The 27,741-nt window shown below is 44.0% G+C and overlaps 1 protein-coding gene across 1 annotated transcript in view; it reads left to right on the forward strand.

The window, feature by feature from the left end:
* Window positions 1-27,741, forward strand: part of ITGA5 (integrin subunit alpha 5) — an 89,357-nt gene that overhangs the window by 30,369 nt on the left and 31,247 nt on the right. Inside the window, exons 3-10 of the mRNA XM_039344744.1 lie at window positions 10,367-10,467; window positions 16,621-16,744; window positions 18,831-18,892; window positions 19,036-19,081; window positions 21,294-21,419; window positions 23,649-23,693; window positions 24,482-24,525; window positions 27,182-27,238. Coding sequence (XP_039200678.1) covers window positions 10,367-10,467; window positions 16,621-16,744; window positions 18,831-18,892; window positions 19,036-19,081; window positions 21,294-21,419; window positions 23,649-23,693; window positions 24,482-24,525; window positions 27,182-27,238 — 605 coding nt within the window. The remainder of the gene's footprint in view (window positions 1-10,366; window positions 10,468-16,620; window positions 16,745-18,830; window positions 18,893-19,035; window positions 19,082-21,293; window positions 21,420-23,648; window positions 23,694-24,481; window positions 24,526-27,181; window positions 27,239-27,741) is intronic.

Below are 27,741 nucleotides of genomic sequence, written 5' to 3' on the forward strand. Positions count from 1 at the left end.
CATTTTAAACCACCTCTATCAATTGAGCCTTCCATAACTAATTAATAATAGAAAACCTGACCTGATCGTATAAACATACACATTTATTAAATGAACAAACAAACCAAATTGGCTGCAAGGAAAGCTGGAAAATTTGTTAGGTGAAGGAAAAAGGTCTAATTAGTGTTGAATGTAATATTTGCTGGATCTTTTTTGGTGTCCCCACAGAGCAAACATGTGATGTCAGCCGAGCCTAGGTTGACAAATTACACAAAAACTCCCAACAGTCCAATAAGACCATGGAATAATGGCCTAACATAAATGCTCTTAGCATAGAGGTTTTGATCTCATTTTTCATGATGACAGTTTTTGCATTTTTCTCCTCCTTTCTGCTGCAAAAGTTTGGTACGATACATGCTAATTTTCTATTCTGTCATCTCTAAATAAGTCTGGTGAACTGACTTAATTGCGAGAGATCCTGAAGGGGATTGTATATAAATAGCAAATCAAGAAACAAGCTGCATCAGATTGGCCCAGAACAGATAATCCTCAATTTATGACCACAGTGGACCAGAATTTACATTGCTAACCAAGGCATTTTTTAAACTGAATCATACCCAATTTAGACTTTTTTAAGGGAATTCATTCCTTGTTGAATGTGCACAAGACGTCTTTGTCGTGCTTGGGCTGTAGAATTCCAGCTGACCCCTAAAGATCAGTAAAGAACAGTTTTCTGTGACTCTTTACTATCATCTAATGGCCACCAGATTTTTGCAGGCCAGAAATGAGCTTGACTGTCAGATAATCCTCATGTATGTACAGTCTGTCACAAGGAGCTACAATATATACTAGAACATGAGCATGCTTTGTGCATCTGTGGGTTACACAACTTTACTTTTATTATTGCTTTTTTTTATCACTGAGGGCCACAGGGGGACAGGTCCAGTAGTTCCATGATTCCTCAAGGCTGGGAATGGATTGATCCTTTGGAGATATGTTTTAAGTGGTGAAATGACTGCCTTAAATAGAAACTTAAGAGACTTATTTTGTCCCTTAGAACTATATAAAAAAGTAGCTTGCAGAGACTAAGCTCTCTGCAAAAGTGAAATTCTCCCCCAAGCTTTCAAAAAGGGCCACAAATCTTAGGTATTTTGGATCAAGATGCTCTAGAGCAAGGATATCTAACCTTTTGGCTTGACTGGGCCATGTTGAGTGAAGTCTTGGGTGTTTGGGGCTGCACATAAAATATATAGTTAATGTATATAAATCACACAATAATATTAAACATTTATGATCTTGTGAGTCCATGGGCCGCATGTTGGACGCAACTGTGGTAAAGAGTACTACAGGTAGTCCTTGATTTACAACAGTTCATTTAGTGACTGTTCACAGTTATAATGGCACTGAAAAAAGTGACTTATAACCGTTTTTTCACATTTACGACTGTTGCAGCATCCCCATTGTTGCGTCCTTGGCGGGAAAACAGACACGAGAAGCAGCTGGAGTTCTCAGGTTCTTTTATTCAGCGTTCAGCTTACAGGAAGATGGCTTCAGCTCAGCCCAAACGCCTCACAGCCTCTTATATAGGCAACTCCCGGGTAAATGGGTTACTTTTCCCGCGCCAGCACCCGCGCATGCGCACGGCGCTGGCGACAGCCTGTCTGGTCCCGGGCAGCTTTGCACCTGCCCGGGACTGCCTGCAAACGCCCGAGCCGTTTGCAAGGCTCGGGACATAACACCCCTTTCCCCCGGGCTAAAACTACTATCAACATACAACATTTATTTTACACGACAATTTGCTCCCCAGTGTTCCCACTGTTTACTGGCTTTTGTCTTGCCAACAATGTTATGTAATCTTCTAGGTACTTAGGAGATTTCTTTGCTCTCTGTGACCTTCTTAGCTCTGGGTTACTGGCATAAGTCCCCTGACTGGAGGGAGGCATGAGCCTGTTCTCTCTACTGTGCCCTGGTGTCTTCCAAGGACTGTGCCCCGATGCCTGGCCTGCTTGCTTGCCCACCGGGCTCGTCAGGCCAGGGCTTCTGTTGCTTTGTGACCTGGTTGTCCTACCTAGCTGTAGACCCTCAGGCCCCTTGAAGTGATAGCCACTGCTGGGCGTCTCTGTAGAACCCCCTAGGTCAGTCCAAGACCTGTCAGGAGGCTGTCTATTCCCTGAACCCCATTCTGTGTTTGGGCTCGTGTGGGTTTCTGTACTCTCCCAAAACTCAGGTGTCCCCTGATTTGTGCTAGGGGTGTTGTAGTCGGGACTTGGTTCCTCGACTAGCTCTGTGTATGTTTGACCCCCTGTAGGATTTGGGGTAAGGTCAGGCCACCCTTGGGTATTGTGTGCCAGCTCTCTTGCGGGGAATGATTTGTTGGGATGCCCCCGGGTATCCTCCGTTGCTGGAGTGCGCGTGAGTGCCTGTTGTGTGGGTAAGCTCCAAGACTTCCTTTTCGGAGCAATTGCAGAATCTTGGGACGAGCCGTTTGTGGCTCCCTCAGTGGCGATGGGCAGTAGCTCTTGCCCTTCCCTTTGCTCCAAAGGGTCCCCCTCCCCCCCTGGAAACGACCCAGGAGTTTCAGCAGAAAAGTCCCGCCTAGAGCGGAGTTGGTCGATGTGCCGACGCAGGACACGACCGTTGTCCAGGGCAACCTCGTAGGAGAGAGGACCTGTGATCCTGGACACAGAAGCGGGGACCCATGTATGACCAGGCCCGTAATTGCGAGCCCAAACCGGGGCACCCACAAGTAGTTGTCTAGGTGCCCTAGGATGTGAGGTAGATGAAGGCAGTCTGTCCGGATGCAACCGGTCAAGTCTAGTAGTAAGTTGGCGCCCCCAACGAAGTTCAGCTGGACTTCTCCCTGTAGAAGTGGACGGTGTGGTGCGATAAGAAAGGAGAAAGTCAGCCAACCTGTGATGCCAGTCCCCGTAGGTGAGTCTCTTCAAGGCGTCCTTTGCGATGCGCACCATGCGTTCAGCCATACCGTTGGTGGACGGGTGAAAAGGCGCAGACGTGGCATGACGAATCAGGTTTGCCTGTAAGAAAGCTTGGAATTCGGAGGAGGTGAATTGAGGGCCGTTGTCGGACACAATGACATCTGGCAGCCCGTGTGCAGCAAAAATCCCCCTCAGTACCTGAATAGTCTTTGCAGTGGTGGTGGATGAGACAGGCACAACCTCAAGCCATTTTGAATGGCTGTCAACAAGGACCAAGAAGAACTGGCCCTGAAAGGGCCCAGCGTAGTCAATGTGCACCCTAGACCATGGGGACTGTGTTTCCTCCCATCTATGCACAGGAGCTTGGGGCATCTCTGGGCGAGATCGTTGGCACAGGTGGCATGCGTGTACCTTAGCCTCAATATCTTTATCTAAACCAGGCCACCACAAGTGGCTGCGTGCAAGAGCCTTCATGCGAACAATGCCAGGATGACCCTCGTGGAGGGATTCTAAGACCCTAGTCCTCATTGAGGTGGGAATGACAACTCTGTTTCCCCAAAGCAAACAACCTGAGAAAGGACAATTCGTTCCTTTTGGACCAGAAACTCTGAAACTCAGGACTAGGGCAGTGGCTCAGGCCACCCGGACAGGACCCAGGATGCGACACGTGAAAGTGTGTGATCTGTACCTGTTTCAGCGGTAACATCCCTGGCACTAAGAGGAAGCTCGGGCAAGGCTTGGATTGATAGAATGTTGACAGCTGGCGCGGGGTCAGCTTCTACTACTGGCAGAGGCAATCTACTGAGGCCATCAGCATGGCCCATTTCTTTCCCAGGCTTGTGGAGTAATGAAAAATCATATGCAGACAAGAAAATAGACCACCTAAGCATTCTAGGGGAAATGATGTGGGGAGTCTGCTTACGTGTGGTAAACAGTCCCAGCAGAGGCTTATGGTCAGTGAAGACCGTGAAATGCCTGCCATATAGAAAATCGTGGAATTTTTTAATTCCAGCAACAACAGCCAGAGCCTCCCTGTCTATCTGAGCGTAGTTGCGCTCGGCAGAAGACAGTGTTCTGGAGTAGTATGCAATAGGAACCTGAGTTCCATCAGACCTGAGGTGACTCAGGACAGCTCCAACCCCGTAGGGGGATGCATCACAAGCGATGCACACAGGGAGAGACTCGTTGAAATGTGCAAGAACACTGTTAGAAGTGAGCAAGGCCTTGACTTCTTTAAAGCAAGCCTCATGTGCTTGTGACCACAGCCACACAGCTTGTTTGTCTAGTAGCCTGTGAAGAGGCTCAGCTACACTAGCTTTATGTGGAAGAAAAGAATTGTAGAAATTCAGGAGGCCTAAGAAGGCCTGAAGTTCGGCCTTAGACTTTGGCCTGGGTGCTTCTAAAATAGCAGTTAGTTTGGATTCAGCAGGATGAATCCCAGCATCAATTTTGAATCCCAGAAATCAGTAGAAGGAACCCCATCCAGTTTTCTTGCATTTGTCTTTTCTGAGCTTAAGGCCTGATTTCCTGAATCTTAACAGGACAGCCCTAAGCCTTTCAGCTAGAATGTGTGTGGAGTCTCCTGCAATCAAGACATCGTCAAAGTAGGGGCAGACCCCTGGTATACCTCGTAGTGTGTTTTCCATTACGCTTTGGAAAATCCCAGGAGCGACATTCACTCCAAACTGCAGCCTTTTTACCTTAAAGGCTCCCCTGTGGGTCACAATAGTCTGAGCTATGGCAGCATCATTATCAACAGGCAGCTGTTGATATGCTTGAGCTAGGTCAAGCTTTGCAAAAACACGCCCCCCCTTGAGAGAGGCCAGGATGTGACTGACCACAGGAACAGGATAGGCATGTTGCTGCAATGCCTTATTGAGTGTGCATTTGTAATCAGCACAAATGCGAATGTCCCCATTTGCCTTTAGAGGCGTGACAATGGGGGTCTCCCATGGGCTGGAATCAACAGGTTCTAGGATTCCTTGTTGGATTAGTTTGTCTAATTCAGTGTCAATCTTACTTTTTAAAGCAAAAGGGACCCTTCTTGCTTTAATCCTAATGGGAGTGACAGTGGGGTCTAGCTTTAAGGACACAGGTGGTCCTTTGAATGTGCCCAGCTGGGGGCTGAAAACATCTGCAAATTCCTTGCAGACTTCCTGTAGGTCGAGTGTTTGTAAGCTGTTGAGTCCTGTGACGTGTATCCCCAGGGCCTCAAACCAATCGAGTCCTATGAGACTCGTTCTTTCACCCCCTACTACTAACAAGTCTAGTGGACCTTCAAAACTCTTGTATTGCACGTTAAGGGTGGCCTCCCCCTTAACACACACTCTTGAGTTCTGAAAATCAGTTAATACAATATCAGAAGGCCTTAACTTGGCCTTAGTCCCACTACTGGAACAAATCTTCCTAAATGTATGCAATGAAATGATGGAAAGGGCAGACCCTGTGTCTAGTTCCATAGATAATGGAACCCCTTGTAGCTTCACGTTGAGTGACAGCTTTTTCTTCATGGGCTTGTGTGTGCCTGTCCTACAAATGTTTCTACGCGAAGCGCAAAAACCTACCCTATTCTGGCTGGGGACTCTGGTACCCTTCAGGCGTTCTTCTTGAGGTTGTGCCTTTCGTCGGCCCAGACACACAGCTGCAATGTGCCCTTGTTTGCCGCATGCCCGGCAGGTAGCGGAGCGGAACTTGCAGTCGGTTCTCCTGTGGCGACCTCCACAGCCGATGCACTTGAGCGGAGCTGAAGAGCTTTCCTTCTGATTTTCTCCCTTCGCGGGGTGTAGACGGTCGACTTCTTCGTCCGGATCCTCCTCGGAGTTTCGTCGGACGTCTTCTTGGTGCACGGACGCACCCTCTGCACTGCTTCTGATCGGCCGCATGTTCTTGACGGCGCCGCCTGCTGCTTCTTCCGCGGTGGCTTCCCTTAAAGCGTCTTGGAAGGATAATTCTTCCTTAGCGAAAAGTCTCTGTTGTAGCTCTCGATGCCTCAACCCGCACACGAATCGGTCCCTCAGTCGTTCCTCGAGGTCCTTGAACTCGCAGGGCTTGGCGGCCTTCCGTAACGCGGCGATGTACTCCTTGGCTGACTCCCCGGACCGTTGATCCCTCTGCTCGAAGGTGTGGCGCCATGAGATAACGGACACCTTGGGGTGGAAGTGGTCCTTCAGCAGCTTCTTCAGGTCTGCGTAGCTTACAGACTCTACTGGAACAGGTGCTGCAAGGTTTTCTGCGATTTCGAAGGCGTCTTGGCCGCAAGCGCAAAGCAGGGTGGCAGCCTTCAAGCTATCTTCCCTCACTTGGTTTGCCTTGAAGTAGTTCTCCATTCTGGATACGTAGGACTCCCACCGCTCTGGATGTGAGACGTCGAATTCCGCAAGCCTTCCGATTTTCGCCATCTTCGGATCTTCAGGAGACGGGTCTATCAGCCAGCCTACCCCCGAATGCGCACTGGATTGGCGGGCAGCTGCTGAGTCAACACCGTTCCTCTTCCGCCGCTCAGGACTCCTTGGGTAAGCTTACACTTTTTCCTTTCCAGGTAGTGCAAGGCATCCCACCTTCGTCGCCAGTGTTGCGTCCTTGGCGGGAAAACAGACACGAGAAGCAGCTGGAGTTCTCAGGTTCTTTTATTCAGCGTTCAGCTTACAGGAAGATGGCTTCAGCTCAGCCCAAACGCCTCACAGCCTCTTATATAGGCAACTCCCGGGTAAATGGGTTACTTTTCCCGCGCCAGCACCCGCGCATGCGCACGGCGCTGGCGACAGCCTGTCTGGTCCCGGGCAGCTTTGCACCTGCCCGGGACTGCCTGCAAACGCCCGAGCCGTTTGCAAGGCTCGGGACATAACACCCATGGTCATGTGATTGAAATTCAGATGCTTGGTAAATAACTCACGTTTATGACAGTTGCAGTGTCCCTGTGTCACGTGATCACCTTTTACAACTTCCTGACAAGCAAAGTCAATGGGGAAGCCAGATTCCCTTTACAATCATATTACTAACTTAACAACCTCAGTGATTCACTTCACAGCTGTGGCAAGAAAGGTTGTAAAATGGGACAAAATTCACTTAACAACTGAGTCACTTATCCACAGAAATTTTGGGCTCAATTGTGATTATAAGTCGAGGACTACCTGTATAAATAAGCTTGCTACCGTAGGAAGACCACATGTCCTTGCAAGACACAGATTAACCACCTCTGTGGAAAGACAGGCCTTAAATCGCATCAGGCAGGGGTAGGCACCCTTGGCTCTTTTATGACTCGTGGACTTCAACAAGCTGGCTCAGAGAGTTGAGGTCCATGAGTCACAAAAGAGCCAAGGTTGCCTACTCCTGCCATAGGGCATTGGTCTGGTTGCCTATTGTTGCTTCTGATGGATTCTGGCAAAGCTTCGGTTTAGATACATGAAGGGCCAGAGCAAAGTAACCAGTTTCATTCTCCGCTGGTGGGTCTCTTCCTTTTTACTTATCCATAACCCCAAGCCGCTTTGATTTCCATTTACTATAATGCTGCCAATTTAATATCAATCAAGAACATTGTGGAAAACTAAAATGGCAGCTGCTGGCTTTTTAAAGGGGGGGGCACTGGGCAAGTGTTGGGGGGGACCCTACTGTGGTTCTGGCAGTTCTCCAGAGATGCAGGATGTGAATGCTAGATTAGATCATAGCTAAGGTGACCAACTTTTTTACAACAAAAAGGAGGACACGAATAAATTGAAGAAAAAAATATCGTAAATAAAAGAAACATTGTATTTATTGCAACAATAATACAGAATACACTATAATATGATAAATGCATAATAAAAACCATTTGTAACAATAACATTTTATATTGTAATTATGCTTACATGCCTATTAATTATTTAAATGAGTACTTTTCCATTGAATGAATATTTTTTGTCAATGTATCATCTTCTAATAATATATTGGAAATATCTGAACAAGAAATATCCTTCATATTGAATTTTACGGCAAGTTCTGCAGCTAGAGTATCAACATTCAATCTCGATTTCTCACTTGTCCAAAAATCTACATGGCTGGATTGCGCGGGGGTGGGCGGCGGAGGCAGGTGTTGTGAGCCAGGTGCTCCAGGACGGCCATGTAGGTGCGCAGGGTGAGGTGGTGGCAGAGCAGGTCAGCACTGCGTAGACCACCAGCTGGCGCAGCCCATGGAAGGTCAACTGCCCGCCGCGTCCCCACCCATAGCTGCCCCGCCAGCACCGCTGCCCTGCCATGGAGAGCCGGTCCCGCGGCTCACAAAGCACCAGCTGAGCCAGCTCTGGCCCTGCAGCCGCCCCCCAGCAGCACCGCCTACCCTGTGCATCCCTGTGTAGAACTGAACAGGGAAGATCAAGAGAAACTTACTGCTCCAGTCTCCTCCAGCTATCTGCTATCTGGAGATGGTGTAGTTGGATAGCAGTGAGGGGTGCAAAGTTCCTGCAACTTGCACGTGCAAAGTTTGCCGCCCGGGTGTTTTGGCGCGCTCAGCAGCAATTCCTATTGGCTTTCGAAAGCCAATGGGGAGTAGCACAGCTCAGGCAAAAGTTGAAAAAAAAACATCAGAAAAAGGTCTTGGAACGCCTTCTGAGCATTCTATGAGGAAAAAAAAGCCCTGCAGATAAGTCTTCAAATATAGAAAAAGAGGACATTTAGGAGGACATTTTCAAGGGAGGACAGAACTCACAAAAGGAGGACTGTCCTCCCAAAAGGAGGACGGTATATGAAAAAGGAGAACATTTAGGAGGACACTTTTTGAGGGAGGACAGAACTCAAAAAAGGAGGACTGTCCTCCCAAAAGGAGGACGGTTGGTCACCTTAATCATCGCCCACCCTCTACTCTCCTGTATGGTGTAGGGAAAGAATTAATCTTTTTATGCAGGATTCTTGAAAAGGTTTCAAGGAGCCTTGGGGTGGTTTGGATCACAAGTTAGAGAATTACAGCAATTGTAGTGTAGTTTCATCTGTCAGAACCATGACATGTAGATTGTTCAAGATGTTCAGGAAGATTGTGGTGGTGAGCTTCAGGGTGGGGATGCCGAGGGCTGACTGCATTTTTGAGGAGCAAGAACTTCTCTGCCATTCTTTGCCCTCTTTTGAGTCCTCCCTTCTGTGCCAAAGGGAAACAATGGGAAATTTGGGTGGGGGGACGGGAGAGATGCAAAAGAATATTGTATTATGACATTTCTCTCTCTCTTTCTCTCTCTCTCTCTCTCTCTCTGAATAAACAGTGAAGGAATTTCTGGAGTCCTGTTCTGAGCAGCTTGTGGGATTTTTGAAATCATAAACAATGAAAGAGTTTTGCTTGGTTTTCTTTTCCTTTTTTTTTTTTTAACTTTTCAGGCACTGGTATCGATGGAATAAAGCAGGAGGGTGGAAGTGAAGAGAATTATATAGAATCAAGCACAATTTTTGGCAGGGGAGGAAGAGAAGTGGAAAGGCCTTTCCAGATCAGAAATAACTGCTAACCCTTTCGATTGCTTGCACCTGGCCTGCAGCAATTCACTGAGTTCACTCTCTAATGGGATTTTGGGAGAGAGGAAAAAGACAACATGGTGTCTTATTCCAAGACCCCAGAATGCATTGCTCTATTCTTCTGGATTGTTGCCTTGGTACTGAGCAGTGGGAATACTAGTGAACCTCTTTGATTCAGAGCCAGAGGGATGCCTTTTCAGATCTGGATTGAAACCAACGACACCAATTATCAGGAAAATTGAGGTCATTGCTTAAAATCTCTAGGCCAAGGTTTTTGGGATTTCTGACAACTGGGGTACCTCTTTACACCTCCCCCCTCACCTCCCGCCATTCTAAATTAAAAATGGATGAGTTCATTCAGGAAAAATGTACTTTTAGAAAGTTCTTATTAATATCATAGAACTCCTGCTAAATTGCTGATCAGGACATATAATATTTAGTCTTTGGAAGAATCATTAAATCATGCAGGGAGACAACAGGAAACCTCTGGGTATTTTTGCACTGTTCAGCATAGAACGGTTTAGTATACCCAGATGTGGCAGAGTTTCTCAAAAGCTAAGGAAGCAAAGCCAAATCTGTAACTCAGGCAGAAGTCTATCATAGGAGACCAGGATGGAGACTGGTTGCTTTGGTCTGGATTATTTTTATTGATTCTTTTTCAAGCCAGCAATTTTCTTGGGATGGAAGGTGTTAGACTGCAGTATCTTTAGAATTTCAGACATTGAGATATCATATATTGAACAAAAGCCACAGCAGAAACTGCAGCTCAAATGTTTTCCAACTCTGTGCTGTGGGAACTTAGCTAATTTGGTTTATTTATTAACCTTCGCCAAGGAAAACATAGTGCAGTATTTAAACCCTAACAACTTTTTCTTGTCTTGAGACTAAAGCCTGTTGATTCACCACGGATTAAAAATTGTGCCCCAAATGCTAAAATAGTTAAAAGTCTATATATTTAGGCCACGTTTGTCTTTTGTGTTCAGGATCCCGTTTGGATGGACTCAATGGGACGCTAGAGCAGATGGAATTTAAATCTCTTCAATGGTTTGGAGCCACGGTGCGATCACACGGCAAATCCATCTTGGTAAGTATTGGCTATCATAATGGGTAATTGAGGAGGAGGTGCCGTGCAAATGACTGGAGCTCAGTCACAGGCATTTTGCTTGCTTGCTTTGGTGATGGTGATGCTTTGGATGGTAGATGTGGGAGCACAAGAATCTCTGATCTCAGGAGAGATGCTTCAGGATGGTTGAAGTTGCCACAACCACATTGTTGGCTGTTGTGCAATCAGCTGAAATCTGGAAGTGATGAAATCCCCAAAATAAAGTATTTTCTTCCTGTGTCTTGAGAAACAAAAACCACAGTACCACTGCACTGATTCTGGAGACATTTGCCCTTCTCACCCACTGTGTGGAAATAGTAGTCCTTTCATCCACAGACTCATAGCAATTGTAAGACTCCTCGACCAAAGCTGGACTTAACTTCTTAGTAAACAAACACAAGACACTGCTAACTCCATTGTCTTTCCTGATCACCTTAATGTTTAATTCATGTTCACATTAGAAGGCCAGGCGTCTTACTTTCAGTCATTGTTATTTATGCTGCAATTGCAACCCAAGGTCTCTGGTCACATCATATTAGCAAAATTTTGTGAAAGACATTTTTAAGGATGACTGCAGAGCAGCTTTTTCCTATCTGTTGTGCTCGTTGTACCAGAAGTGCAGCTCCCATAAATCCAGCCAGTTCTGTTCCAGCTGGGTGATGGGAGTTGTTGTCAAACGTTGATGGGTAGGCACCAAATTAGGCAGTCAGTACAGATTATTGTTATGCTGGGTTGCAGACAACTTTTTTTAAAGGCATGAAAGCAATAGCAATAGCACTTCTATACCGCTTCATAGTGCTTTGCAGCCCTCTCTAAGCGATTTACAGACTCAGCCTATTGCCCCCAACAATCTGGGTCCTCCTTTTACTGACCTCGGAAGGATGGAAGGCTGAGTCAATCTTGACCCAGTCAGGATCGAACTCCTGGCAGTGGGCAGTCTGCAGTATTGCATTCTAATCATTGCACCACCACAGCTCTTATGATAGCAATAGCACTTAGACTCATATACTTCTTTGTAGTACTTTACAGACCTCCCTAAGCGGTTTACAGAGTCAGCCTATTGCCCCCAAAAATCTGGGTCTTCATTTTACCGACCTCAGAAGGATGGAAGACTGAGTCAAGCTTGATCAGTAAAGGAAAATTGAAACTCTGGCTTAGCAAACTCCTAGGCTAGTTTTTCTATTGATAAGCATGCTACAGGTAGTCCTCAACTTACAGCAGTTGTTTTATTGTCTGACGTTCCAATGGCATCGGAAAAAAAGTGACCTATTATTGTTTTTCACACTCACGACCATTGCAGCATTCCCCCCCCCCCAGAGTCACGTGATCAAAATTCAGCCGCTTGGCAACTGACTCATATTTATGGCCCTTGCAGTGCCCCAGGTGGGGTCACGTGATCACCTTCTGTGATCTTCTGACGAGCAAAGTCAATGGGGGGAAGTCAGATTCACTTAACAACTGGGTTACTGACTCAGGAACTGCAGTGTTTCACTTAACAACTGTGGCAGGAAAGGCTGTAAAAGGGATCAAAATTCACTTAACAACCATCTCGCTTAGCCACAGAAATGTTGGGCGCAATTGTGGGTCGCGGTCGAGGGCTCCCTGTACTTATGTCCCAGTTGCTAAGATTTGCCCCATGTTCTTCTTCAAAATCTGTTTTACGGCTTCTGGACTTTCAGATAAAGGAAACAAGGAGTTCAGGATTGGATGTCTTCAGAATGTGTTTTAATTTAATATATATATATATATATATACATATATATATATATATATATATATATATATATATATATATATATATATATGTGTGTGTGTGTGTGGGTGTGTGTGTGTGTGTGTGTGTGTGTGTGAGAGAGAGAGAGAGAGAGAGAGAGAGAGAGAGAGAAGGTAAAGGTTTCCCTGTCCAGTCGTGTCCAACTCTAGGGCATGGCACTCATCTCTGTTTCTTGGCCAAAGGAGCCCAGCATTGTCCAAAGACATTTTCTGTGGTCATGTGGCCAGCATGGCTATATGTCTTAAAAGTGCACGTAACACTGTAACCTTCCCACTGAAGTGGTATCTATCCTCCAATTATGAGCACAATTGAGCCCAACATATAAGTTGCTAAGTGAAACATTTGGTGAGTTTGCCCCATTTTACTGCTTTTCTTGCCATGTTGATAAGTGAATCATTGCATTGGTTAAGTTAGTCACACGGTTGTTAAGTAAATCTCTCTTTCCCTCCCTCCCGCCACTGACTTTGCTTGTCAGAAGGTCGAAAAAGGAGGAATCACATGATCCCGAGACACTGCAACCGTCGTAAATGTGAACCACTTGCCAAGCGTCTGAATTTCGATAAACGTGACCGTGGGGGAGGCGGCAACGGTTGTAAGTGTGAAAAATGGTCCGAAGTGACCTTTTTCAGTGCCGTTGTAACTTTGAATGGTCACTAAATGGACTGTTGTAAGTCGAGGACCACATGTAATCTACTCGCATTTGAATGCTGTTAGGTGGACAGGAGCTGGGGCAAGGAAGGGGAATGCTCACCCCATTGCGAGAGCAGGCTTTTAAAGCAATATCCTGCTTTTAACAGTGCAGATTAAATTATGTCAGTGAAGTATACATTTTTAAATCCCATTGATCTGGCGGGTTTTTTAAACTGATCTTATCTAGGTGCAGCATTTTGGTAACCTTAGCTGGGAATCTTATGTCCGGTATGTGCTGATTTCATTTAACCACATGTACTGATGAGAGGAGTCTGTACAGGCTGAGTTATCCCTGGTAGTTTAGACTGAAAAGATAGGAAAAATACACGGTACGAAGACCAGCCCTGCCATTAGCCTACCTCTTGCCTTGTGATTTTAGGGTAGAAACAGCTTACCCCTCACTGCATGTTCTCTCTTTTAAAATGTCCCCTGTGATTTTTCTCTGAGCACTTCAGGAACTGGATCGTGGTCTGCAAGTTTAGGGAGCAACAGGAACATGCAAGGCTGAACCTCATGGCAAGATCGGTCCTTCTTTGTGGCCTGAACTAGCTTCCATCAGCTGCAGCTATTGAGGGATGATCTGTTTCTGAGCTCTAAATGACAGGAGCCAGTGTGGTGTCAGAGTTAAGGCTGTTGGAGTAGGACTAGAGCAGGGGTAGGCAACCTTGGCTCTTTTATGACTCGTGGATTCAACTCCCAGAATTCCTGAGCCAGCATGGCTGGCTCAGGAATTCTGGGAGTTGAAGTCCACAAGTCATAAAAGAGCCAAGGTTGCCTACCCCTGGACTAGAGAGATGCAGGTTTATGTCCACTCTGAGCCATGGAAATTCCTTTTTTTTTTTATTCCTTCGGGAAATGCACTCCTTCAAAGGCTTGTTGTTTGAAGAAAAAAATTGAAGAGGACGTGCTTCTGTATGTCACGTTGAGCCTCCTGAAGGAAAGATAGAGGGGCGAGGAGGGGGCCAGGATAACAAGCAAAAAAATAAAATCAGGCAGCTGGTGCTTCAGTGTGCAACCTGAATTTGAAAGCTGCATACAAGTACCCAAAAGAGCAAGTGGGTTTTGCAGCCTGCAAAAGCCAATTGTGAGTCTCTGATCTCCCAATCAATCAACCTTTTATTACGGTCACAGATCAAACTCTGCTCTCCCCAGATTGCATTGGCTTCCCGACTGGCATGGTCCCAAATGCTCAGAAGCCTCAGCTGGCTGGGGAATTCTGGGAATTGAAGTCCACACATCTGGAGATCACTAGTGTTAAGAAAAGCTTCTCTTGTACAGTCAGTTCAATATTCAAGATGGCCTAGGCAGCTTCTTGATTGCCCCTTTCTATTTTGATTTAAAGACCTGGAGGAACGTTGTCCATGGGGTCGCGATGGGTCGGACACAACTTCACAATTAACAACAACAAATTTTGATTTAGTTGGGAAATATTTGTTCTTCCACCCTTAATGCTACCCTTGAGTCAGCCTTCCTGCCATTTTTCGAGAAATTGACTTCTTGTCCAGTGGTTTGTGATAACAGAAGAGAGTTATCTTACATCCTCTTTGAAGCAGCTGAGTATTTAAAGATAGCTATCGAGACCTGCTTGTTACATTACACATCTCCTTTGTGGCAGGGCTTTTCAACAAAAAGAGGCTGCCCCGTGTTTTAGGCTGCCAGCCTTCAAACCAACAATATATGGAAGGATCTTGTTGCAAATTCCTGTGTGTATAAAATGGCTTTATAGTGCCCATTGTTTATTCTCTCTGCTTGTTGTGTTTTCTTAAAGAGAAAAGAACGCCGCAAAGTGTATACATTTCATTCATTGTTCTGCTTGTGCTATTCAACGGGAGGGGCAGGTCTATACAGGGCGATGAAATCTAAACTCTGACATTTTGGACTTCGGAGAATCCTGCTCAGATTTTCCCCTCCCCTTTCCCCTCCTCTGCACACATTTGTCTTCTAAATCTATTGATCTCAACATCTTGAACAAAATCTTTCTACCCACGAAGGCTAGAAATGTTGCAGATTAATCCTGTCACCACTAGCAGTGAGCAGAAAGGCTGTTTCATCCAAATCCCAAAAGGAAAGAAAAGATAAAGACATGGCCTTTGGACTTGTCATCAATCTGGTACCACTTTCTAGGTTTTTGTTTTTTTAAAAAAAACCACAAATTTGTCCTATAAAGTTTAATGGGAGAAAAATTAATCAACATTATCTCAAGGGTTGGTGTTAATATACTACTGGTCTGAAGACGTAGATCTTGCCAATTCATTGCTTCTTTCAAGAAGCCTCTAACAGACATTTGGAATGAAGAATGTTTCCTTGGCCACTTCAAGGGGAAGTTTGAATTTTCTACTTAATAAATTCTTGGTTACTCTTTGTCAAAAAAAAAAAAAAATCTTAGAAAAGATTTTTGTTATCAACATCTGCATTTAGTTTTACCTGACACTAATTGCAAGGATTCACGGGTCAAGAATGCTATTACGCTGTTGTTTCTTCCCTACTTCAATCGTCACTTGGCTATACTGCAATTGCTGCTTCAACTCTCCAATGCCCTGAATTCAAGAGAAAGAGGGGTGTAGCTAAAAAGGCAATTTCAGAAAGGGGGAGGAGAAGAGCCTTCAGCTCTTTAAGCATGTGGGTTTGGGGTTTGGAACCATTGTACAGGGAAGAAATTCCTTTCTCTTCTGGTGTCGTTGCGTTCCACCCCAAATTATATTAGAGACACATTTTATTTTATTATCTGTTTGCTTAAACTATAAAGGTAGATAGAAAGAAGGGTAGATAGATTACTTTTCCTCAATTTTGATTTCAGGGTGCTTTGCAAAATCGAATACTCAAAGTCTGAACTATAGATTGCTCCTGTAAGAAACAAGTGAGAGTGAAAAGTAGAAACAGTTCCAGGAAGAAGCACAAGCTGGGATTTTAAGCAACTTCTAAAACTTGTCAGCTTTAGCAAGAGGCTGCACTGGGAAGTCTCCAAGCAGTATTTATACGTTTTAAGAACTTATATCCAAAACAGGAACTCATATTGATTAAATCAGAAGACACTTTTGCAGAGTTTTAGACGCACTGTCAAACTCATCCTGCCTTAAACAAATTGCTGCCAGTGATGAGGCTAGAGGGATGAGCATGGTTTTATTTTTCTACTGAATCAAGATATTTGGATGCTTCAGATGAAGAAGCGGTTATCAGCCATCTTCTTATTCCATGGAAATGACCTTACTTTTGTCAACATCAGCAACGGAGCAAGATTTTCCATTGCAACTTAAGACAGAAAGATACAAGGCTGTATATATGTATAAGTGTGCGGGCCACATGGCCTCCAACATCTGTCTATTACCTCCTGGCTCACGAATTCTGGGAGTTGAAGTCCACGAGTCATAAAAGAGCCAAGGTTGCCTACCCCGTCCTAACATCTGTTGCCTGAGTCAGCTGCCTGAGAGGAACTGATGTCCAGGATGGGATAAGAACTCATTTGCTTGTAAATGAAGGTGCTGGGAAGGAAGTTAATTGTGGGAGAAGCTTTGGAATAGTTACTCTGTGAAGGTGGAGTTTCCCTCTGGTAGGGCCTGGCCTGGTTGATCTAATAACAACAGTGGAAAGGTTGACTGCAGGTTAGATGCCGCTCGTTGACCCTTGATCTCTCTGTCTTTGCTTACTAGGCTGATTTTTTTTTCCCCTACTAGGCCTGTGCCCCCTTGTACAGCTGGCGGACAACTAAGGATGAACCTCAACAAGAAGTTGTGGGCACATGTTACCTGTCAATCAACAACTTTACTAAATTTGTGGAATATGCTCCTTGCCGTTCAGGTAACATGCGGTCCATGAGAGAAGGGATTGTTAATGAAAATATTATTGAATAACTTCATCCTCTAAAGTAATGAATCATCAATGGGGAGGGGAGCCTCAACACATCTGGCTAGGGTCTCCAACCTTTGAAGTCTATTGGACAATTTGAAACATAGAGAGCATGCTGTGGACCCTCTTAGAAAATGGTTGCAGTAAGAGAGCTTACTCATTTACAGAATGGCAGCTGTGATCCATATCTCTACCCACTTTAGCCTCTCTTCACAGAAAACAATCATATTTATCCTGGTCATTTATGACCTTTCTCTGAATAGATGATCCGGAACTGAAAGCATGCTTTAGAGATGTAAAATATCAGGTGGAGCAGGGACATGTAAATATCACGGGAGGTGTCTACGGCACACTGGCAATGCTAGATTCCCAGACTGGAGGCCTTTATGGCATATTTTGGGGTATAGCACAGTGTGAAATAGTAGTTAAGATGCTGGCTTAGAAACCAGGAGACTATGAATTCTAGTCCTGCCTTAGGCATGAAAGCCAATTGGGTGACCATGGGTCAGTCACTTACTCTCAGTTCAACCCACCTCACAGGATTCATTTGTGGAGAAAAGAGGGAATATTAAGTATATTGGCCACCTTAATTATTTATAAAAATAATGAATCTGATGGATGGATAGATAGATAGATAGATAGATAGATAGATAGATAGATAGATAGATAGATAGATAGATAGATAGATAGATAGATAGATGTAGTTTTCTCAGTGATCCTTTCCAAATATTTGTTGTGTGCTTCCCAGAGTTCTCTTTGGTGACATGGGTGGCTCTATAAATTTGATTAATAAATAAAAATGTGAATTCTAAGCCATAATCCCAAAACAGGTATGTAAGCATGAGACTAGGGAGTGTTGTTCTATGTCTGTGTTGTTTGGAAGGCAAGGCACAGTTAGTGCCTTTTTCCAGATGGCATTGAATTAAAGTATTGTTTTACCTGCTTCCTGGCAGAAATCTCTTTCTGTCTTGACTAGGGATGTGGGAAACTACTTGGGGTATGAAACATTCCTTTGAACTAAAGAACATTCTATTCCCCTCTGGACTATGCCACTCTGGGGCAGCATAATTGTTTCTGGATTGGAAACAGTTTGAGGTATCCTAGGCATGGCATTCTGGATGAAACAGGCCTATTTCGTGCCCAGACCACACCCAGGATGCCTCAAACTGCTTCCAGTTTAGATGATTTACTTCTGAAAACCGCCAGACCACCCCCGGAATGGCACAGTCCAAAGGAGAGTGGCTATTCCAGAGGAGAAGCAGAATGTTCCATTCCCAAATAGAAAAACTTGGCATATCTCCACTTATAACACATCTTTCCACTTTTATCATTCAGGAAGTATTAATGAATGTTTAAAGAAATACATCCCGCTGTTTTATTAAAATAAGCAATTCATGTATGGGGTTTTGGGTTTTTGTTTTGGATAAGAAAAGAAAAGATAATAACCTTTATTGTCATTTTTTACTGTGGGTACAATGACACACATCAAAAATGAAATTTAGTTGCCCGCTCTCAAAGTGAACACATACATGATACACACCTAAACATACTATATACAACATATACATACCATATACAACATACGTATAACATATGTTTTGTTTTGTTTTTTTTAAGCTCTGTGCTGCAGGATGGAAAACCTGTAGCCCTCCTGATTGTTAATGGACAGCACATGTTGCCCATGCCTGATGCTCAGTCATTATGATTATGAAGCTTTGCTCAGTTTGTATCAGATTAAATGATGGGTTTAATTTGAGAGAGAAGCGAGGGAAGTAGAAGAGATAATCTTGGATTCCTACTTCCTGATGCTTTTAAGTGGAAGTTTTGTCCTGATCCTCCTCCAATACATTTGCACATCCATGTGCAGAAAACACAATCGAAAGACATCGCATTGAAAAATTCAAGCTGCAATATCAGTGGTTTCTTACGTTACCCACATCAACTGTTGTTGCACCATGATTTCATGTCACTCATTACTTGTTCAGCTTCTCTGAATTTCTCAATCTCTTCTTCTCTCTCTCTCTCTCTGTCCTGCCAGATCTGAATTCACCTGCTGGACAAGGCTATTGTCAAAGTGGTTTCAGTGCTGAATTCACAAAGGTCAGTTTCCTTCCTTCTTGAGTGTGGGGCAAGATATGGACAATGCAGGTTAGGGCATTTAAGGGGGAAATCTCAAATACATTAAGGTAGAGGGGGTTAAATAAGAGTTTTGTGGATTTTAAAAATTGTCTTTCTCTCTGCAGGCAGGAAGGGTTCTTCTCGGTGGCCCTGGAAGCTACTTCTGGCAAGGTGAGTTGGCAGCTGCACACCCTAGAGCTAAGTCTACCCACAATTGCACGATATAGGTTAGGCAGACCTTCCACAGCATAGCCTGGTTTCATCTCTTTGCCTTAAACTCAAGTAGCAGTGGGAAACAGTACTATGAAGAATTTTAATTTGGCATGAAGGAAGAGAAGAGAAAAGGCAGCAGAGGCAAACACTAGGGAGATTTGTATATTTTAAAAAAAGTGCTGGGAATTTGAGATAAATGAGATTTTGTATGCCTGGAGAGAAGTAGATGTTGCCATATTTTTCAAAGTGGCTGTTCAGGCCAGAGGGGAATCTGTTTTTGCAAACCTTGAAAAACTGATCTAATGGAAATACAAGTTGTCTTCGACTTACAACCACAACTGAGCCCAAAATTTATGTGGCTAAGCAAGACAGTCGTTAAGTTAGTGTTACCCCATTTTATGACTTTTCTTGCCACACTTGTTAAGTGAATCACAACAGTTGTTAAAGTTAGTGACATGGTTGCTAAGGGAACCTGGCTTCCCCATTGACAACGCTTGTCAGAAGGTTGCGAAACATGATCACATGACCCTAGGAGAGGGGTAGGCAACCTTGGCTCTTTTATGACTCATGGACTTCAACTCCCAGAATTCCTGAGCCAACATGGCTGGCTCAAGAATTCTGGGAGTTAAAGTCCACGAGTCATAAAAGAGCCAAGGTTGCCTACTCCTGCCTTAGGAGAATGGTGGCGAACCTATGGCACATGTGCCAGAGGCGGCACTCGGAGCCCTCTCTGTGGGCACATGTGCCATTGCCCCAGCCTCGCCTCCCCCCACGACACCCTCCTCACCAGCAGCCCCCCTGGAGGAGAGTCGCCCCCAAGCGTGGCCCACACAGAGCAGCGCAGCCAAGGACATAGCAGCCAGGCAGCATAGTTAAGACTCTGCCCTTATGCCCCCTCCCGCACAGTTGATGCTGCGGGGTGCAGGCAGAGGGTGTGGCCGCCATGGTGCTGCTGGGCTGCCTGGGCAATCTGCGGCAGGCCCTGGAGGCGGTGAGTGGCCCAGCGGGCAGGCAGGGGGGGGGTGGGGTGGGGGAGGGGCAGGGGGGAGCAGGGGAGGGGCCAGTGTTTGGGCACTCGGTATCTAAAAGGTTCGCCATCACTGCCCTAGGATATTGCAATTGTCATAAATATGAATCATTTGCCAATTTTCATCACATGACCATAGGGATGCTACAACAGTCATAAGCAGTGCTTTTTTTCTAAAAAAAAAAAAAGGTGCCGGAACTCACACACGTCATACCACCCGCCTTGCCTACCCTACAAGGTTCCATCCAAAAAAGGTGCCGGAACTCCGTTCTGGGCGTTCTATGAGAAAAAAAGGCCTGGTCATAATTGTGAAAAACGGTGAGGAGTCACTTTTTCCAGTGCCATTGTAACTTCAAACAATCACTAAATGAACTGTTGTTCAATCCAGGACTAGCTATATACTTTCCTTTGCTTCTATGTGTCCTTTTCCTCCCTCCCCACAACCTCCAAATGGTGTCCCAGAACATGTACTGGCTGACATAACGGGCCCTCAACAGAAAATGAGTGATTTTCATTCAAGCTCTTATATCAATTTGATATAGAGAAAAGGAGGCCTCCATGGGATCCAGTAGAATCCCTTTTAGAGGGCTAGGGAGGGACTGGACTCTTTCCAACACGTATTTCCCTCTGTTTTTGTTACTTGAAATACATTGTGTTTTATGTATTCATTATCTGACAATGTTTATTTGCCTGATCAGATAAATCTTATTATTCTTTGTCCTATTTTTGAGTGCAGCTTCTCATCCAGGGGGGTTGGAATTCCTTTCTTTAGTTTGGGCAGGAAAGTGGCAGCTAAGATTCACAAACAGCATTATTGTAATATATTTTGTTTACAAGTTCCGTGTGACTGTTGATAACCATAAGCGCCAGCTGCCTCACATATCTGAACATTGTCTCCTGCAATCTTTCTCTGGCATCTCTCAAATGCAGCATTATGTTATTTCTTGCCTTTCTCCCCCCCCCACACCCCCAAAACCCCTCTCTCACTTATATCTCCATAGCAATTCTGTGGAATAACTTGAGCTGCAAGACATTAATAATTTTCCTTACCTTACGAATCTTCCAACCTAAGTGGGGATTTGAACCTGGGTCTCTCTGATCTTAGTCCAACATGCTAATTGTTGCACTCTGCTTGCTCTTTAGGCCAAGTGATCTCAGCAACTCAAGAGGCCATTGAAGAATCCTATGACCCTGAGTATTTAATCGTTGTGGTTAAAGGAGAGCTCAAAACACACCAGACTCACCTCAAAGCGGATGACAGTTACCTAGGTGAGTTTGACAGAGAAGACCGATGATGGAGAAGCAGCCTTGACTTTGACAGATTTTTTTCTTTTTTTGTCCTGGCGGCCATCTGCTTCGGTTAATTTTGTGGAGCATGGATAGGAATCCTAAATTACAGGACTGATTTTTCTCAGATGTTGACTCGTTTATGTATTTATTTTTATCCTGACATCATTGTTGTTGTTGTTGCTGCTGCTGCTGTTGATTTGATCTCCGAGCTTAGCAATTTGGCTGCAAACGTTTCATCTCCATTCAGGAGGGGGACATCTTCAGTGTGCTTTGAACTGAATTTCAATTCAAACCACACTAAAGATGCCCCTCCCCAATGGAATCAAATCGCCAGACTCTGAGATCAAGCCAATAGTCCAACTATCAACCCAAGCTACTAATATTCAAAATAATAACAACAACAAAACAACATTATTATTATTATTATTATTATTATTATTATTATTATTATTATTATTATTATTATTATTACTATTATTATTATATAATTCAAGGTGGTTTACTTACCTAATATTCCTTCCTTCTCCTATTTTCTCCACAATAACCCTGGGAGGTGAGTTGGGCTGACAAACAGGAACTAGAACTCACCATCTCCTGATTTCTAGCCTGGTGCCTTAATCACTAGGCCAGTGGTGGCGAACTTATGGCACGAGTGCCAGAGGCGGCACTCAGAGCCCTCTCTGTGGGCACACGTGCCGTCACCCCAGTCCTAAGCCTTCAGCTAGGTTTTATAAAACCTTGTCGCTTTAGGCCTCCACCGCTGTGTGCAAAAAAAAAAAAAAGGTTCAATCAATCGATCAATTTCAACTTCCTGCAGGAAAAGAAAGATCTTGTAAAGTTGGAATTGATTGATTGAACATTTTAGTCCCACCCAGTCTGCCATTACCACTGCAGCCACGCCCACCCAATGGGCCACACCCACTCAATGGGCCACACCCATCCAGCACCCGACAATGCATAAGTGGGTTTTGGGCTGCAGTTTGGGCACTCAGTCTCTAAAAGGTTCGCCATCACTGCACTAGGCCAAACTGGCTCTCATCCTCAGATCTTTTTATACCAGGAGGACTGCTAGACTCCCAAAGGTCAGATCCTTAAAGCGTCCTGCCTTGCTCCTGATTCCAAGGAATTCAACACACACATACAGTTCAACTCTCTTCCCCAAATTGAAAATTCCAGCTCTCTCCCCAATAGAAAACTCAGGTAGGAGCCTCATGGATCCCTTCTGAACTGCAGCACTTCCCTCAACAGGCCTTTTGGTTGATTCTTTGTTCCTGTAGGCAGCTAAGAACATAAGTGGATCTAGTGTTGAGTCCCTGAGGTGCTCTTTACGCAAAGGCCAGGCTGCATGAAAGCAATGACTATGATTCATATCTGGCAGTGAGGGTGAGAGAATTCTTGGCTTGTCTGATTCTCCTAGCCTAGAGGTCAGCCACTTTACCCGTTCTCAGTTCAGAATAAGGCTAGTTAATGAGTTGCAAATCAAACCCACACACTTGTAAGGTGAATCAGAGGTCACAGTAAACCGCAACCAAACAATATGCTCTGTCTGACCCCTGGTTCTTCATTTCTGGGAGGAAATGTTGCCTCTGATGTGTGTCATTCCCTAATAGTAAGGTTCGTAAATAACTCAGCAGAGTCAGCAGAGTTGTCCTAGAACAGTCTTTTTCAATCTTGGCAACTTGAAGATGTGTGGATTTCAACTCACAAAATTCCCTAGCAAACAAGGAAAGCATGGCTGGCTGGGGAATTTTAGGAGTTGTAAACCACACATCTGTCAAGGTTGAAAAAGAGACTGTTATAGAATATTGTAAATACTGTGGACTTCCTTTGTTTCTGATTGGCTGTCTTTTCAGGGTAACAAATCAAGGTGGATCCTCTCTGGAATTGAAATGAGCTCTATTCTATCAGTTGATCTTTCTTTGGTGCCAAACGCGAGCATTTTTCACTTTGTGATTGTTGGGGTTTTTTCCTCTACAAATGATGATCTATGCTGATCTTTAGGGAAACCACAAGGATTAGCTATTCTGAACCCAACTGAGATGAGGCTGCTTAGGTGATATTTATAGGTTGCCTCATTTTGTGCATTATTTTGTGATTTAGGATACTCTGTTGTTCTGCAATGATAAGGGGACCCTCAAATGGTCTTGGTAGCTACCAGAGACAAATTGTTTGTCATCCATTGCATTATTCCTTGTTTTTTGTTCCTAGGCTATTCTGTGACTGTAGGTGAATTCAGCAGAGATGCCACTGAAGGTACTAAGAGGCTTGAGGGAGAACTTATCACATTCATTGCTGTGGGAGATAGTACATGTACGCTTTGGGGGGGGGGAGGAATAAGAAGCTGGGATTGTATATGCACCAACAATTTATATTGCCTTCCAAATGAAATGCCAACTAAATTTGTCAATGAAATCTTTTTTAAAAATATTTTCAGATTGTCTCTATAATTCAATTGTTGTTTGTTGGCTACCTCATTCTGATCACCAAAAATGGAGGCTGCCTGTACTTAGGAGAGTTGTGACAGTGAATAACCTAGATTTCCTTTTCCTCTATGAGTTGTAGAAACTTACTTTGCTTCAACCTGTGACCATAACTGAGCCTGGCAATTATGGTTGTAAGTTGCGATGGTTGTAAAGCAGGTCATCATGTGACTACACCTGATTTTACAACCTTTTAAAGATGATTGTTAAGGGAATATGGCAATTGTAAAGCGAATGCTGTGGGTCGTTAAGTGAATGATGCGGTTGTTTAATGAACTCATTGTTTGCTATGAGCCGTTTTTGGTTTCTGACAAAAACATCGTAAATTGCGATCACATGGCTGTGGGATACCATATGCAGCTATAACTGTGGGTTGGTTCCTGAATGCCGAAAATCCTGTCACCTGACTATAGGGAGCGGCGGCAGCCATTGAAACTTCAGAACTGAGTCATAAATAGATTTGGGGGGGGGTGTCTGTTGTAACTTCATATAATTGCTAAGTACAAGAATCCATGCTGTAATGCCATATTACATATCTTGTAATCACTTTGCTTCTTACAGATTTTGTGGCTGGTGTGCCCAAAGGAAATCTCACCTATGGATATGTAAGAGCCACATCCGTGTCATTTTTATTTTTTATTGTTTTCAAACAGTCTGTGATACCACCTCCCCCCCCCCACTTACTAGAGATACTAGCTTGGGTCATATAATTCCATTGAAAGCTACTTGTAGGGAGCCATAGGCTGGTGCAGAATTTTGACTGCTCACATAATTGCTGAGAATGCATGCAACTTACAGTTTCCTCCAGGTGTAATTTAATGCCAACCTTCTCCCAAATCACTATGTCTTGAAGTCACTATGTATCTTAAGTCTTGAAAACCACTTCCTATCTTCAGTTCTGTTAAGTTAAAGCATTCATTTAACATCCCCTGCTATCGAAAATATCAACAAAGGAGCATAATAACGTCTTTATGCCTGATCCATAAACTGGGAATTCCCTCTTTCCCAAAAAATTTGCCCGAGGCCAGATTGAAGCAGCGTTCCTTTCTCTCAAGAAGTACAATATCTCCATACTGCTTGGAAGCAGAGTTTTTAAAGTTGCAGATGCCTTGTTCAAACCTTAATATGCCCCCTTTTTGGAGCTTTCTGTACAGCATTCTCTTCTTCAAAAATATAACTGCCTGATCTTCTGGAATTTGGTAGCATTACTAAATAAAAATAAAAATAAGGCAAGCTATTCATTTCTCTAATACTTGAATAGCATTATTTTAACAGGGATTCTAAGGCTTGGGAAAAGGGTGATGCATTTTGCAAGGTGAAAGTCTCATAGGTGTTATATGAGTCAAACTATTCTCCAAAGCACCTGAAGGTAGGACAAGAAGCAACGGATGGAAACTAATCAAAGAGAGAAGCAACCTAGAACTGAGGAGACATTTCCTGACAGTCAGAACAATTAACCAGAGGAACAGCCTGCCTCCAGAAGCTGTGAATGCTCCAACACTGGAAGTTTTTAAAAAGAGACTGGACAACCATTTGTCTGAAATGATATAGGGTTTCTGCTTGAGCAGGGGGTTGGAGTAGATGACCTCCAAGGTCCCTTCCAACATTATTATTATTATTATTATTATTATTATTATTATTATTATTATTATTATTATTATTATTATTATTATGTCTGAAGGCATCCAGCTAACCAAGATGCAACTGCACAGCATCCTCAAGTTGTGCTTTTGGTGCCATGGCATCAGCTGGTGTTGCTGGAGTAGGTCAATGTTTCCACTCCTGGTATGCATAATGGGCTTGCTTGGTAAAAGCTACAAGGGCAGATTTTGTTAGAAACCTCAGCCCTTTCCATGACCCCTAGTCATTAGTTGTAATGTGTCCAGATATGATAAAAGATAAGTGAATTAACCTGGTCACCCGTTTTGTGTACGTGAAACAAGACATTGCCTTGTGGCTATGTGGGGTTGCTTCCTCCTTCCCATCTTCATTTCATGGAACTGCTTGCTTGTTGTGGATCCCCGTGGCTGCTATAGCAACTGATGTATTTCTAAGGAGGAGGGGAATGTAGAGGCCCCAAAATAAAGAAATCTGATTTTCCTAAGGCACTTTGATTATGGATGAACACAGAGTCATGATGTGGACGTCATGTTGCGTTCTTCCTTTTATTGCTTTCAGCTTGTGATCTGGCTTCCCAACCTCCTCCTCTCTTGAATGCTCCCTTCTCCCAAAAAACTTCACTGTTAGTTTGTTCAAACAGGACATTTGACAGGAACCTCGGCTACCAAATCCCAGATGGCAGAGCACTTGTATTAACAGCTGCTGCTTCTCAAGGTTTTCACAACCCAGATGTGCTAATTCAGTGGTTTTGTGGCCTAGTCGTGATATTTATTATTATTTTTTTAAAAAAAATTCAGAATAGATCTCTAAATTCAAACAAAGAATGTTTACTCCAAGATTATCATCTCCCAATTTATTCTACTAATAGTTGGGGAAGAACAAAAAAGATGGGCAAAGAAATGTTAATGTGAAAAGGGGGGTACCTTATGGTCATTTGAATGAAATACAGGTAGTCCTCAACTTATGACCCCAATTGAGCCCAAAGTTTATGTTGCTAAGTGAGTCAGTTGTTAAGTGAATTTTGCCCCGTTTTACAACTTTTCTTGCCACAGTTGTTAAGTGAAAGACTACAGTTGTTAAGTTAATAACACGGTTGTTAAGTGAATCTGGCTTCCCCATCAACTTTGCTTGTCAGAAGGTTGCAAAATGTGATCAGATGACCCTGGGACACGGCAACCATCATAAATATGAGTGGGTTGCCAAGCATCTGAATTTTGATCACATGACCATGGGGGGGGGGAATGCTGCAATGGTCATGAATGTGAAAAACAGTCTTAAGTCACTTTTTTCGGTGCTGCTGTAATTTCAAATCGTCACTAAACAAACTGTTGCAAATTGAGGACTACCTGTGTGTATCTTTTTAAAAGCTACAACTATAGCTTGGTGTCTGGATGTGCTTCTAGATAAGGTTACTCTCAGCTGTACCAACCCAGATGAAAAATACTGTGACTGTTTCACCTCTTTAATTCACTTTTGCAGGAAAAAAAAAGAAGCTAGAAAAAGCAATGAGAAAACAGCATTTGGGTCAAGAGGAACCATTTAGCTTCCTCTTCACAAAGCTAAAAGCATTTGATGAATTTCTGTGGAGAGATGATGTTTGATATTACATCTAATTTTTGCTCTCTTTTTTTGCCCCACCAGGTAACAATTTTAAATGGAAGTGACATTCGACCATTATACAACTTTTCTGGAGAACAGGTGAAGAGATTCATTTGTTACACTGAAGTGATTTGGGTCCAACTACTGAAAAAGCCCCTTAAATCAGAATAATTTGTTCTCCCTTATAAGATAATATGGTCTGCCCCTAGCAGACCATGGTAAACTGCTAACTGAGGCTTACAGTTAGTCCTTGACTTACAGTGGCAGTTGGGATCAAAATTACTGTCTCTAAGTGATGCGGTTGAAAAATGCAACTGCATTGTTTAGCAACAACTGCAGTCCCAGTTGTTGTCATTAACTGAGTCCCACAGTTGTTAGGCAAGGCACCTTCCTGCCAGCTCCCCATGACAAAAGTCACTGGGGATCCTGACAGGATGTTGCAAGTCCCAAGCCTGCAGGCAGATAAGTGGCTGGGAACTTATCTGCCTGCAGGCTTGGGACTTATCCCAGCCGGATAAGGGAGGGAACAAGGCTATGGGGGATGTATGGGGGAGAGTCTGGAGGGTGTTGGAGAGGTGCCATAGGTGTAGGGAAGGGAGTGT

This window comes from Crotalus tigris, unplaced genomic scaffold, assembly GCF_016545835.1.
Source record: "Crotalus tigris isolate CLP2741 ecotype Arizona unplaced genomic scaffold, ASM1654583v1 scf7180000017937.1871474, whole genome shotgun sequence".
Lineage (NCBI taxonomy): Eukaryota > Metazoa > Chordata > Lepidosauria > Squamata > Viperidae > Crotalus > Crotalus tigris.